At 36.8% G+C, this 16,022-nt stretch overlaps 1 protein-coding gene across 1 annotated transcript; it reads left to right on the forward strand.

The window, feature by feature from the left end:
• The first annotated feature begins 1,882 nt into the window (after nt 1-1,882).
• Nucleotides 1,883-15,420, forward strand: LOC106700142 (transcription factor Ovo-like 2). Its single transcript, XM_014474463.2, has 5 exons — nt 1,883-2,917; nt 10,967-11,187; nt 11,960-12,178; nt 12,541-12,685; nt 13,976-15,420. The coding sequence occupies exons 1-5, from the start codon at nt 2,818-2,820 to the stop codon at nt 14,317-14,319; spliced, it is 1,029 nt and encodes a 342-aa protein (XP_014329949.2). The 5' UTR covers nt 1,883-2,817; the 3' UTR covers nt 14,320-15,420.
• The last annotated feature ends 602 nt before the right edge of the window (nt 15,421-16,022 follow it).

The raw sequence follows: 16,022 nt of genomic DNA on the forward strand, positions 1-16,022 counted from the left end.
ACCTTTAACTCCTGCTGCGCAAGTTACTCAACAAGTTGTTGCTAGGTAACCGAAGAATGAATGAGTTGCTAGGTAACCAAAGAACAGAATGAGTTGATTCCACCAACCTAGCTTAGCAGGCTGTGAGAAGTTGAGGGGCTAAAGTCTTTCCTGTTCCTACATCTCCCAGAATGCTGTGCGGTTCTGGATCAAAGTTGAGTGAAATCCATATACTGAATATTCTATCAGATGTATTATTATATTAATATTGATCACAGATACTTAAAAAAGCATATTCTAGAACTTTTTTCACTCACTGATAGCAAATCTATGTTGATCTGTTTATTAATTTATTTATTACTAAATTCTGCAGGTACTTATTTAAACACAAACAGTGATTTTTAAGTGATGGACTCTCACAAATTAAATACTATCTACTATTTGAAACATTAATTTTGGATTAATTTATTTAAACACTTCAACTTTTATAATTATGATCTAATAGGGACCTTAAAATTCACCCGTTAAACCAGCCTGATTTGAAAAACGAAATGTTAAAAATGTGGAAATTTTACACAAAATTGTACTAAATTAACGAGAGGTAAATCTACAAACAAACATCAAATATGAGTCATGCTTCATTTGGGTATTTAATAACTATGACACAGTAGAGTTTTATGCTCTCGCCAAGCTATTGGCCCCAATAATATTCAAATACTAAACAAAGATAAACAGAGAGCCCTTTATGTATTTAAATATTAGAGGGAAAAAGTGTTGCTCTCTGTAGTTCCGCTCATATTTCCCCAGCAATTCCCCAAAATGTAGCTTAATGCGACTGAGTATCACAGATGTTTGTAGGAGATTAGCTAAATTATACATTTTGGAATAGCAAAGTGAGCCAAACTAATTATGAAAAGTGTCTCCTCAAACGTGTCATTTAAACTCATGTAGCAGTTACTTTCCCTGAACTCTTAATGATATGAATAAATGTAAACAAAGCCAGAAATCCTGTTTCGTGACTGGAAATCCTCCCCACTACGACTTTTATACCTCTGTAAAATCTGTAAAGTGTGGCCTGCATTTGAAATCAATTATTTATTTTGATTCTCCTAAACAAAATTCAGTTCAAGCAAATCCCTTTAAAGTTTGCATGAAAAATGTAGTGCACACATGTATTTGTGGTCTCTAAACAAAATTCAGTCCAACCAAATGCCTTCAGAAGTAAATATTATGTTAAGTAATTGATGAACAGATTCCTGTTGTGTGTAATTTAAACCAAAGGTGTCCGAACTTTTTGTCACATGGGCCAAAATTGTCAGCTAATAAGTATTCACAGGCCAAAATATTATGTTTAAATGCTGAAATCACCAACTTTTTGTAGAAATGGGGCAGTAGAGCCGACACTTCAAAATGTTTTGTTAAATGAAAAGCATCCAGTTTGCACATTATTATAGGCTCCAGTAAAGAAAATTTAAAAAATATTTAGTCTGTTCTCAGAAGTGAAAACAAGATCCAGGTTAGTTTTCATTTGAAAACACTTTTTGTATTCAGCCATAATTTCCATCTGTTGTTCCTGGGAAATGAATTAATTTCTCTTTCTAAAAACAAACAAGGTTCAAATGACTGGACTACAAAATTCTGCCAATAAATACAAAAAATACAAACAATACAAACAATAAATACAAAACAAAACAAAGAAACATAGTTATCATAAAAAGTAAACAATTGTAAAAATACTCTTAAAAGTAATATTTTTCAAAAAAGTTACTCAAGTAAATGTAATTGAGTAAATGTAACTAGTTACTGCGCAGCTCTGCCATTGGAACAAATACATTTTCATCAATATTAAAAAATTATTGATTATAACTGGCTCATGTATCTTGCTGAAAAGTTACTTGTAAGTTAGTTTAGTTTAGTTATTTTAAGTGTACTAAGATATTTGCACTAGAAACTAAACCAAATTACTTTGTAAGGTTTTGCTGTTGCAGTGTCCACCCCATTTCCTGTGCCGCCCTGGGTAACTGCCCATTTGACCCGTTAGAAGCAGCCACTGTGTTTCAGAGTAAACATAGATGCTGTTTTATACATTTTAATGAGCATTTCATCAGAAATCTTATGCCAGTTCGTGTTTCGGACGTTTTCATCCGGCTGAAATCGTGACTTTCTTCCTGCAGCTCGTCTTTTCTCACGGCTCCCCACCTTAAAGGGGAATGGAGAAGAGGTGGAGATACGGAGAGCGAAAAAGAAAGACGGAGACAGGGAGAGGAGGGGTAAACCGGTTCAGCAGGTATACTGAGGCCTAACCCAGTCTCCCTCCAGCCTGTTGTCACCGTTATTTCTGCCGCGCATGCGTGCTGGCGCCTGTTTCCTGCTTTTTTCTCCTTTTAAATGAGCACCTGAGCTCCCGTTTGACCCACCTCTGTCGTGACTCAATGTGTGTGTGTGTGTGATCGGGGATATCTGCCGTTTTCTTTTTCTTTTCTCTCAGCCCACTCTCCCGTTATTTGAAGGCGCTGCGGAGTCCGCGCTGACTTAACCCGCCTTACCTGAGCAGACTCACCTGTCCGGACCTTCTTCAAACCTGGAAATCTGACTTTGAGAGAAAGAAAAGTGCTAAGATATTAGAAGATAACGCTTGGGGAAACAAAACGAAAAAGCGCAAGAAGAAGAGGGGGGGAAAAAAGAAGAAGAGGATCCACTCTTTCCATTTTCCCCCTCAGCTTCCTGCTTTTAAACGGTTACCTGGTCTGACGTCGCTACTTTTCTGAAAACTTCCCTTGCGCTAAATAAAAAAAAAAAAGAAATAACCCAACACGGACTGGTTGGCTGTGATCGAGCATGCCGCGGGCCTTTCTGGTGAAAAAGGCGAACGTTTCGCCTGGAAAGCGGAACTGGAGCGAGCTGCCCGACCATGAGCGGGGGGACGTCTACATCCCAGGTGAGTCCGCTGCTGCAGTAATGAGCCATGTTCGCTGCTTCATGAACGCAACCGGAGACTCGAAACGCGTGACTCGGTGCCTTTACGCACAGATTGGAGGATGTTTTAGGCGGGGTTTTGGGTCGGACCGGGAGTGCTGGTGTCGGTGTCGGTGTGGCAGGTGGTGCACGGAGGGGGTCCGGAGTCTGGATGCGAATAACGGGAATCCCGGCGGGGCCCCCGGAGAGCCTTCGGGTTCAGCGACTGCGTTACTTATTTTTGTTTGCGCGTAGAAATCAACTCCAGATCGGCTTGAGCATAGATCATTCAATCAAAAATGAACATAAACAAATTATATAATGATTAAATGTTTGCCTCCTTTCGCAACGGGCCTTTCCGATTGCTTCCCAGATCGACCTTCAACCCCTGATTGCCCTCCTTCCTTGTTCAGTCGCTGCGACTTATAAAACTCCAGGCTGGCTCGCTTCCTGGCATTTGCTGATTCATTACAAATAAACAGAAAACACTTCAAATTCAGAGGCAAAGCGACCCAGATTTCTGAAGTGACACTCTTACTGTCACGGTCTCCAACTGGGGACCATCACCGCCTCCTGTCCCCCTCCTCATCTTTTTGAGAACAATCCCCATTGTTGCCGTCGGCGGAGTTTTTATTGTAAAAGGCCGCCGGTATCAGATAACAAGTAACGGACTACACCCTAAGCCTCTCCACTCTCTGACCCTTCCCCCGCTCCTTCTTCACTGGGTTTGTTTGTGTGCGTCTTCCTCTCCTCTCTCCCGTTAACTTTTAATCATTGACTTCTACATCCTCCTCCATGGCTGCTTGAGACGACAACAGCAGCAGGAAACCCGATTTCAGCTCGATGAATGCCTCAAATATAATATATATGCTAAATATGGCATTTATTCAGCTTGATAAATGCTTTAAATTATTAAAATTACACTTCACTGATAGGTGATTATGTATGATCTGATGATAAACAGTAAATCCATGTTGTTACCTCAAAAAGTACTATAAGTTCTTCTATTTTCAAATACTTTACTGTTGCTTATATTCATAAAAAACCCCAAATATTATTGCAACTCGCCTGATTTGGGCCTGTCACTTTTATATAAAGTACATGTCTGTAAAATATTCTTTAAAAAACAAACAATTCAGTTGACATCCCCCAAAAATTGGAGCCCTGGGCTACAGCCACTGTAAGCCCTTTTTAAAATCTGGCCCAGGTTTTATACATAATTAGTCATGAACTGATAATACCAACTGATGATGGCAGGTTTAATGTGCCCATTAGTGTTGTTTCCCCTTAAAAGTTACTATAAATTCATAATTTTCAAATACTTGCCCCTATGTGGTAGGAAGTCACTGTTACATTTACTTGACTAACGTTTTGAAAAGAACTTACTTTTAGGAGTTTATAACTTGAGTAAAAGTTATAATTTGAGTAAAATTAGAAATTTCTGGTTACTGCACAGAAATAATTATATAAACTTCCTTCAGTTTGTTTTCCACTGAATGAAGAACAAACAGATTTTAACCAGAAATTCACCAATACACGTGTAGACTTTATGTCAAAGTGAGACCTCTTGTTTGGAAACAATCTTTGTTTTTTTGCTGTTATTTATTACCAGTTGAATATACAGTAAAATCACATACTGTCACTGGAAGTACTTCACCCCTTTCTAACATGCATATGTTTTTATATGTGACCAACTGTAAGTATTAGTTTAACATTTATATTGAAAATTTGTTTACATTTTTTTATTTTGTTCTTTAAAACATCAGATTTTAAATTTAACATCTTAATTTTTTTCATCAAATACTTTTTTACTTTTACTTGAGTAAAAGTTGTTGAAGTAGTAGTGATACTCTCATCTATTAAATGCAATTAAATCCAATCAAAACAAACATTATCCTTATTTTTTCCTATTTTGCCAGTTTTATTTCAGTAAAACTTTGTTTCCAGTGACTTTTGCCCAATAAGTCGAAATGTCAAAGCTTGAGATCTTTGCTTCCTTTTCACTGCCGTGTTTTCCAAAAAAAAAAAATAATAATTTTTTTTTACTGTTTTACGTGTCACCAAACTCTAAATGTCTGCCATGCCAACACCTTTGACTTTCTGAGAAACACTTGGCCTTAAAAGCAGCATCATGACCTGCGGGTTCATGTTATGTGACTCTAAACGTCTGATAACGTGGCTGTGACCAATATCTTTATTTGGAAAAGTTCTGTTCTCTAACTGCTCACTAACTGGGCTGCCATCCTGGAAATCTCCATCTTCCAGTTAACTCTGACCAGTAGTGAGGAACAGCACCAGCATTTTTCCTCTTTTTGTCATTTTGTCTCACTCTCTTTTTTTTCTTTTAAATCTGGACAAAATCATTGCATTTACTATTAGTAGGAAATGTTAAGTAAAACTCGTACTATTCGTCCTTTATAACCAAGTCTTTTTTAATAACCAGCGATTTTCCTTAAGAGTCGACTTTGCTGCAGCTGAATTAGCTTTTGTTCAATCAATTAAATGGCCAAATATTAGCAAACGTTTTGAAAGAAAGTGGCCCAAATTAAATTCTTATACAAAATAAATTTGTTCCATTGAGCTGAAAAAAGTTTGAAAACTAGATGCTTTTCTTCTAACACAGTAAAGGTAAAAAAAATCTATTTAAAGTTTGGGATTTGTGATGACTAAAGCATTTTATTCCTTGACTTGACTTTAGCTTTCATTTCATTTTCTTTGCCAATTTTGTCCCATGTCACAACAAGTTTGTATTAGGACTACCAAACTCACTCGTTAAGAAGAATTTCTGTCCATTTCAGTTCAAAGGTCATCAGTTATTTTACATTTTGAATGCTAGCTGCATGCTAATTTTTTTTTTGGAATGCTCATGTCTCTCTTTGACACAGTTACGCCCTGGGCAAAGAGCCACGTTACCCACATCAACACCCACTACTAAGTGTTTTTAAGATGCCGCCTGCAAACTCATTTTGATTTTTACTAAAAAGTCACTGCAAAGCTAGAAGATCCTATTATATCATTTAAATTTAAGGATTACATGTCAAAAACTAAACCTGCGGCACCTGTACACAGTGACGCATCGTTAACACCCTGAACAAAACCCAGCAACGGTCTCTGGTACAGTTTCTGGTATGTGCCGTTACTTGATGTACCTGCCTGGACTGCGTTGGCGTCCACACACACTTACAAAAGAACAGTCAAAATGAAAACACACACACACGCCGACACGCACAGACAAAGGTATGATAATTACCTTAGACGGAAAGAGAGTGGAAGGCGTGTTGAATGCTTGTTATAAGCCACAAGATGCCATCAGTTTGGACAAATTTCCACATGGTGTGTATTTATGTGTGTGTTGGAGTTTTATTTTTATCTCATAATCCACAAACATGTGCCAGGACCAGTTTCTGATGGATCATCGGTGTGAAAACAGTTTGCTTTGGCCCACCTCTGAGATTACACACAACTGATGAGGGTTTAGTTGAGTAACAGGAGTATTAATGTTACAGACAGCAACAAAAACATGCAGTTTTCCTTCACATCAATGCTCAGATTTAACTATCCATTCAATATTTCATTGGGAAATAGTTTAATTTGGGTTTTATTTAGATGTAAAGCACAACTACATGAAAAAAAATCTTAAATTTGCCTTTCTTAAGACGTCAGCAAAAGCCTGTAGAGCCAGTTATTCTGCTTTTAGTGTTACTCCCACTCTTTTAGTTCATGTGTATTTCTCTACAGCATAATGATATATTCTGAATTATATCAATTCATTGGTTAAACATGTCAAATGTTTATTTCAATGATAGAAATATGTGGTCAAAGGTGACGCTCTTTAAGGAAATACATGTTGTTGTTCTGGGTTTTCCACCAGCAAAATGAAAACATAAGGTGCTGTAGCTTTAACTGTGACCAGCTGATATGAAAAAGAAACAGGATGTATCACTCTGTTTAACACCAACAAGTTTTGGTTGTGATTTTGTGTTTTCTATGTAAGATGAGGTCTAAATTTCACATAAAGTATATATCTTAAAAATCGGATCTATAAAAGTTTAGGTCCTGCTAAACCTTCTTTAAAAACTAATCTTTTCCAGCATCAACTCCTGCAAACCTTAAAAAAATGATAATCTGTTTAAAGGTTTGTAGAAATATTAATCAAATGAAGTCTCTACTTCTCATGATTTCACCTTACTACTTAAGGCATAATTATCTTTTTTTCATTTATAAAATCTGATTTTGTATCCGGTTCTTCTTTCAGAGTTTTACATTTAAGGAATCAAATTTTGTCACTCAACACAGAACTAAAGTATTTTTGTTTGAAGCAACACATTTGGTCCATTAATTTATAAAAACAAAAAAGTACTTCAAGAACTTTAGCTACATTAGTTGAAGTATTTTTGTCAAGCACATAAGATTTTCACTGATTAGCATTTTATAAGCTAAAAACATTGTAGAAAAAGTCTCATTTAAAGCTTGAGTTTTGGGACACAATCTCAATGTTCTCATCTCATATATAATATGATCTTTACACTGTGAGAAACTGATTATTACCATTAAAACATGTTTGTTTCAGTTCTCATTCCAAACCGGACTTAATTAAGCTAAGCTAACTAGCATAAACTTGGCAGCTAGTAAATTCTGCCTCATTAGTAGAAACTTCCATCATGCTAAGCTAAACTTAGCCAAGGTAAGATTAGTAGCAGCTTACGTAAATAGAAGAAACAATCACTGAACGTTTCATATATTATTTTATTATTTTCACCACAATTTGCCAAACCAGTTAGCTTTGCTCTGAACTTATCTTTAAAAAATTACTTATTAGTGCTGGATTGTTTTCAATGCAGTTTTTAGTCTCTTGCATATTTCTTTGAATTTTAGAGATTTAAAATGTATTGTTTTACAATTAAAAACTATATTTGATAAAGTAGGCTACAAGTTGTAATGCTAGGCATAGTAAAGCCAAGTCAAGCTAGTTAGCTTCTTTCAGTAGCATCAGCAAATTTACAGGAAAGCAGATATAATTTTAGCTTTTTTGTAAAGGAAAAAAAACTGACGTAAGGTACACAATTGAAGTAACTTGTTATATTGATTTTTTAAATGTTATACATTCAGAGGTTAAATCTGTGCTGCTCTATTGTTTAAAAGAGCTACATTTGATGGGCATCCTGTATGCTAACCCTGGCTAACGAATGCTAACTATTGCCCATTTACATTTATAAAGCAAACATGAAACTGTAAAAAATAGGAAATTTTGGCTCTAAAATGACCCAAGTGTTAAATCAGTGGGTCTTAAATGACCTCTGTGTATTCTGGGATCTACTTTCAGTGTCGGTGCTAAAGCTGCCTGAAGGTTAATATTTATTGAATGGAGGAAAATGTAACGGACCCAATGAACAGCCGGTTGCTGCAGACAATACACCTTTAGCAAACACACCCTGACTCACACCCAATGTTTGATAAAGTTATCTGCTGATTGTTGACTCTTTCTCTCAGCTGAGCAATGCTATAAATAAAAAAATAAAACACTAAAACATATGCAAACATGGTGTTCCTCCTTCGACTTCATCATGAAATGAAAGAACTTTGGGTATTTTGAACCCCGTCATCCAGTTACACCCAGACATACACACATCTCATTCATTGGTGATGGGGGGAAGGAGGGGCGAGCAAACAATGCTAGTTGAGATTAAATGTCCACAAGCAGCAGTCACCACAGAAACTATCAATGCACAGAGGTAATTAAGACTTTTAGGCCATTTCAAGGAAATGTTATTTACTTTTCTACTTGTGGTACAGATCCGTTTAACAAGTGTAATCTTCAGTAAACGAATAACAATCAGATGTTATTCCTCCATGAATAAATATGATTAACTGTACAGTTTAGTGATACAAACAGCACTTCTTTATGTGATTATTGTTCTAAACAGTCATGTTTTTCAAGAGGTGTGTTTCTGTTTTGTGGTGATGATTGCTGTGAAGACAGAAATATCGTGATAAAACTTTAAGTCCACATCACCCAGCTAAGTCGTAACTTAGTATTGTTGACCGGACGTCATAATTACCAGATGGTGTCTCTGTAAACCCGGAGATCCACTGGGGCTCTGTGACTGGCATTTCATTAGCAAATATGCTGCCGAGGCGGCACAGAGCCTCACTGTGTCACAGCGAACCGTTAGCTCTGTAAGTTTATAGATCAGCTTTTGTGTCTTCTCATCTTTAAAGCTAGCTGCAGGGGCCTCATTTGCATTTACATTTGGGTTTTATCAGATTCAAGCCTGACAAACTAAACTGATTCCTTGTTTTCTATCAGGCCACACCTGCCAATGGGCACCTGAAACACACACACACACACACACACACACACACACACACACGCACACACGCACACACACACACACACACACACAAGCACACCTTTATAACGTGCCGTTGGCTTTATCTGTCAATCAAGTTGCTTTCTTTGACATTTTCATGTTATGCTCTGCTCTTGCACACCATGGTTATAATTTAGTTTTATTTCATTTTCTTTGTCTAATTCAGTTACTTTTAGTTCATTTTTAGAGTGTATTTGTTAGTTTTTATTAGTTGAATATTGTTTAGTTTCACTTATGCTTTTACTGCTTAATGTTTTAGTTTTTCGTGTCTTGGTTGGTTTTTAGGTGCAGATTATAATTCAAAATGGTCAAAGTATTGTGTTGTGACTATGTTTACACGAATTGGTTAATGAATGCTCACCAGAAGATACAGTTTTTAAAAAGTTATTCAGTTATTGTTGAACAACCAACTATCTTTGTCCCAACTTTTGCCAATTAGCCGACGTGTCACCTGAAGGATTGTGGAGTGCTGTAATTTGCCGACAGCAGATGTAAACTGCTTCTGTGGGGGGGAAAAAGGCTGACAAATAAATTCATAAGCACAAAAACGAGGGGTATTATATCTGTTAATGAAAATGTTCTCTCATTTTCAGTTATTTCCTTAGCTGTAGTTAACTGTAATAAGCTTGGTGAACACCTTTACCATCACGCAGAAACCCTGACGCTCAGCCCTGCGGAGGTGGATTGTTTGAGGAAGGTAAAGAGCTGGTGCTGCAAGACCGTCTGGTTCAGCAAGTCTAACTGTAATGGGGATGTCTTTGTATAGGTTGGTGTGTGTGCGTGTGTGTGTGTGTGTGTGTGTGTGTGTGTGTTTCCAGGCATGTGTCTGCGTGCAAAGCGAGTCTTACTCGACAATAGCCCAAACAGGAGCACACCTAACCACGCAAACACACTTATTTAATTCTGTGTGTTTGCTAGCAGAGCAATTGTGCAAATAAGGACACGGTGCAAGATGGCTGCTTATTGTGAAACCCAGTAATGCAGTAATTTTCTTTTTTAATTTTCTGTTTGTCTCTCACTCCTTTGGTCAACAGTATTCCAGTTCACATCTGCCAGTTTAAAACCAGATTTACTTTTTTTTATTTAAACATACATTGCCAGGTTTTGCATCATCATTAATATCAATAGAATATAACTCCAGAACCGCACTGTATTCTGGGAGACGAAGGCAGAGGAAAGACTTTACCTGCTCAACCTAACTATTGATGGTGGTTGTTGTTTTTTTAATAATACATTATTTTGAACAAATAACATGGCATAGAAGATCTTCAACATAATGAGAAATATGAGAATTCAGTAATGAAACTAATATAAAATAACCACAGACGTTGACAATATTGATGTTAAGGTCTTGCAATCTACAAAGTAGAATAAATAAAGCAAAAACAGTGAAATAAATGAATATGTATATTGGTAAAATAAAACAATGTAACAGTTTAAAGTTACACAGCTGTGCCTCACAACTACATAAAAATAACAAAACATTTAGTGAAAACTACGCATGAAACAGGAAACGTCTCGAGTCTGGCAGTGTTTCAGATTTTTAAAACAATCAAACGGATCAATAATTATCAATGTTGACTGATATGAAATGCTTATATCTTACATATTAGAATATGTTATTGTAAAATAATCATTTTTTGCCCTTATTGTCCATCCAGTCTCCATCTTCCCGAACTCGGTTCTGATGACGGAAGTCGAGGCGAGTCCTGCGGAGACCGTTCCTCTCTGCCTCACCAAACACTCTTCATCGGACAACCACGCCCAGCTGCCGTCCAGCACCGCGCTCGGACAACCGCGGAGTCCGAGCGGCTCACCGGGAAGGTCGGACATCAGGCGCAGCTTACACAGTGGGTCGTTGTATGTCCGGTCCAAAATGAAGGTGAGAAAGGAGACACAACTGCAGTTTCCACTGTACAATATTAAAAAAAACCAAGATTTTGGCCACTGTAGATGGAAAAAACACGAGGAGCAAATTTATGCCAAAAAAGATTAATCTCAGAAATATTCTAGAAAAAAACGGACATTTCTGATTTTGAAAAGTGAAAAATTTGCTAGAAATTTTGAGATTTATCTCAGAAACCTTCTATAAAAAGTTTTAAAGTCAAATATTTTCTACTTTTGAAATGTTCAGAGTTTCAAAAGTCACATTTTTTTTTACCTTTCAAGCTCAGAAACTTTTTTTAGAAAAAAATGGACATTTCTGAGATTAATGGAAAAAACATTTTTATGACTCAAATTATTTTTAGAAAAATTCTAGAAAAAAAGTTTCAAATGTCAAATATTTTCCACCTGTGTAAATTGTTTGAGTTTGAAAATCCATAAATTTCCATATATTTTTTCTAGAAATTTTCAGAGACAAATCTAAAGATTTCTGAGTTTTTCTAGCTTATTTGTGACTTTTCAATCTCAGAAATTTCCAAGTTCTTTTCAATAAAATTTCTGATATTAATCTCAAACTTTCAGATCTTATTGGTGGAAATATACTCTTTTTCTTTCTCTATCTAGAATCGCCCTGATACGTTGTCGTAATAATATCTAGAGTTATGTCCAGAATAAAACATTTTCTCTGTCACAGGAAAACTTCTTACAGCATTAGCAGAAACACACGCCTCTTCATTTCAGCTCGATCAGCATTTTTCTCTCTCTAACAGGTAACTACAGGAAAGCTGCCTCCTGATCCCACTCCTCTTCCTCCAACTCTTCCTCCCATTCCCATTCCCAGTCCACAACCTCTACCTCCACAAGCCGCTGTGGTGCCAGCTGCCCCCAAACAAACCCCCGCCCCATCGGAGCCGCCATCCATGGTGAACCGACCAGCGGGCCAAAGTCAGAACACTGCGCCGACACCAGCAGGAGCTTTTGTGTGCCAGGTATGACGGCACGATTAAAGTGATTAATCTCATTATTTCATTCATTATTGATTCTTCCAGACCAGCTATAAATGTTTTAAAGTTATGTCATTCTGTATACTTTGCTTTAGGGCCATATAAAAAGAATGTAAAAATTGAAAGATAAAATTCTGATAATAAAGTCGTAATATTACAAGAATTTGGATCAATAAATTATCTTTTAATTTAATTGAATTAAACCAGGGCAAGATCACCGTGACATCCAGCGTTGGTGTGTGTTGATCTGTGTCAACACACACCCTTTAAGTCTAGAACTCAGTTGACTTCCTGTCAGGTTGACATTCAGTAAAAATTATGGGTCTATAAACTGTTGCTGGTTTCAGGTTTGCCAGAAGACTTTCCAGTTCCAGCGCATGTTGAACAGACACGTCAAGTGCCACAGTGACACCAAGAGACACCTCTGCACCTTCTGCGGCAAAGGCTTCAACGACACCTTTGACCTCAAGAGACATGTCCGCACGCACACAGGTACTGGCTCGCTTTGATTTTCCTGCAGTATCCAGGTTTAAGAGGCTTTAAACAGATCTATAAACTCGCACTAGCTCAGGTAATGACAGGTAGTAAGATCAGATATCAAAACCACGCAGATGATACACAGCTCTGCATTACGATGTCACCAGGTGACTCTGAACCCATCAAAGCGTTAATAGGACAGATAAATGTGTGGATGTGCCAAAACTGTCTGCAGCTGAACAGAAACAAAACTGAAGTTATTATCTTTGGACCTAAAGAGGAACAATCAAATCTGGGAGTAGTAATGGACTCTAACATGAACCTTCACAGTCACATAAAGACGGTTGCAAAGTCGGCCTTCTGTCACCTGAGGAACATTTCCAGGACTAGAGGACTAATGTCTCAGTAAGATCTAGAGAAACTCATCCATGCGTTTATTTTTAGTCACATTGATTACTGCAACAGTTTCTTCACACTTCAGCCTAAAAAATCAGTCAGATCCAGAACGCTGCTGCTGGAGTTCACTGCAAAAGCACAAAATATTACCAAGAATTTTTGGTCTAGTGCAAATATCTCATTAATCTTGAAATAAGACAAACCAACTTACAAGTGACTTTTTTAGGAAGATGTAGGAAATTGTTTTAGTAAATAATTCCTTAATATTGTTGAAAAAGTTTTAGTTACATTGACAGATTAATTCACATAAAACAAGACATTTTTCATGTTTTATAAAATTGTTAATTATGAGTCTTGTCTCATGTTGTGTCTCAACATTTGCTCATATAAGTGATTGATATATCATATTGATTTCCTGGCGTAAACATTTTTAAAGCATCATCCATATATATATATATATGTATATGTATATTCCCTGGTGTTATTCATTGTAACGTTAATTATGAGGCAAATTTCTCAAAAACAAGCTCCTATATGTCATTGAAAAGTTACTTGCAAGTTAATTTTGTCTCATTTCAAGTGTACTAAGGTATTTGCACTGGAAAATAAACCAAAAATACTTGGTAAGATTTTGTGATTTTGCAGTTTTCAGCTTCTACACACCTCAAATCTGGAACAAACTTCCAGAAAACTGTAAAACAGCTGAAACACTGAGTTCAACCACATCAACACTAAATAACTGCTTTTGAACCATAATAAATGGAACATTGATTAATATATTTGATGTGTACTGACAAAATGTGATGTTTGTTACTAGTTTCGTCTCTTTAATCGGCCTTGTTGCTGAAATGTGCGATACAAATGAACTCGATTGATTGATTGATTGATTGATTGATTGATGTTTTCCAGGCGTCCGCCCGTACAAATGCTCGCTGTGTGACAAGGCCTTCACCCAGCGCTGCTCCCTGGAGTCCCACATGAAGAAGATCCACAGCGTCACCCTGAAGTACGCCTACAAGGAGCGCCGCAACAAGCTGTACGTGTGCGAGGAGTGCGGCCACACGGCCGGCACTCAGGACGAGCTGGTCCGCCACCTCCACTCGCTGCACCCGGACAGCCAGCTGCTGAAGGGGAAGGCCGCGCGGCGGGCCGGCGGGCCGGGAGCGCCGGCCCCCGGCTCCGTCGGAGGATCCGCTCCCAGCTCGCCCCGGGAGGCCGACAGCGACGACACCAACGGGTCAGCCGGGCAGTAGATCGCCGCCAAAAACTCAGACAGGATGCATGAAGGAGGGATGTGTTCTCTCACGGACATGTAGAGTGTTTAGTTTCTATATTTATATTGATGGAAAGGGTTTGGATTTGGGTTTGTTTTGTAAGAAAATTGGTAAAATGTTGACGCAGTAAGAAGAGTAAGCTTGACTTGACTGGGTCAAAACATTATGAACTCAACTTTCATCCTCAGGGATTCATTTTTCATTTTTATTTTATCGCTCCAAGAAGAACCTCAAACAGGGTGGAACCCTTTCAGAAGGCGCTCTGGATCAGAACCTTTCATCCAACTACGCAGACTTTGTTCACCTCATTATGTTTTGGCTCATCTTTATATTTTTGTATGACACTATGCTACCAGTGGGTTTCTCTGTGCAACAGAAGAGATTAATTTTTCTAATGGAAAAAACTTTATTATTATTATTAAAGCAAGTAATATATTACATAACATCGACTTGATTTTGTTCGTTCTTTTAAATAAATTCTTTTTTGTTTTTTACATTTGCAGCTCAGGAGTTTAACAACCCGTCTAATGAGACTTTTTAAAATAATAAAGAAACAGCAATGCGCTCTGTGTGTTAAAATTTGTTAAACAATAAAGTAACTTGAATAAAAGTTTCTTCAGAAAGGCTGGATAAGCATCGATTAAGATTTTGTTAAATAAATACAGGAAAATCTGACAGAAATGAAGCAAATCTTGAAGAAAATGGGTCAGAATTTTAAATTCTGGGCTTCCCACATCTGAATTTAAACCATTTCTTATTTTTTCAACATAGAAAAATAATGAATCTCAGTCCAATACTAATTTATTTGTGTAACTCTGAGCATGTGGCTTTTACTAAACCAAGTAAGAATTGTTTATTTTATTTTAAAGGCAATAATAAAGGGTATTTTAGCAGTTATTCTGTGTGGTTTTATGTAATGCCTACATAAAATATCTCCAATAGAAGGAAACCAATGGTACAAAGCTTTTAACATAATAATAATAATAGATTTTCTAGCTTCGAACTGTGTGCTTTATATCTTTAAGTGGCCTACTGGACTGGCCTTGTTGTAAAAAATAAACATATTTTTCTCCTTTGTAAGTTAATGATTCATTTTTGTTCTAAAATATGAAAACATTGAGTTTAATTTAATTCCATTTTAAAATAATAATATTAAATATGTACAACCATTTTTGCAGCTCTAAGTAATTTTTTTATAGCAGTGGGGACAGAAGTGTATGGAAGCCCGTTTCCGCCACTCTGTAAAAAAAATAAAATAAAATAATCTCATTATAATGAAATAGTATCTCATTATTTTGAGATATGATCTCAAAATAATGAGATAATTTATTTTTATTTTTTTTAACAGAGTGGCAGAAACGGGCTTCCATAGAAGTGGCTCCTAGAATTTAAATGGTTGCCGACCCAAGGTATATATTTATTTGTTTTAAATATAATATAAAAAATCAACACAAACCAACTGCAATAAACTACTAAAACCAAAAAAATTTTTTATTTTTTACTTAAAATGGTAATTCAATATACAACTGATGAATTGAGTGAACAGGTTTCAATTTATTCTGGATTTCAAAATTCAAACTGGGTCTCAGCCGCACTAATATGAACACATTTACATTTCAGTTCATGTAAATGTTGGTGTCCTGGCGTAAACATAAAGCACCGTCCATTTATTCTAATTGGAA

This window comes from Xiphophorus maculatus, chromosome 14 (genome assembly GCF_002775205.1).
Source record: "Xiphophorus maculatus strain JP 163 A chromosome 14, X_maculatus-5.0-male, whole genome shotgun sequence".
Classification (NCBI taxonomy): domain Eukaryota; kingdom Metazoa; phylum Chordata; class Actinopteri; order Cyprinodontiformes; family Poeciliidae; genus Xiphophorus; species Xiphophorus maculatus.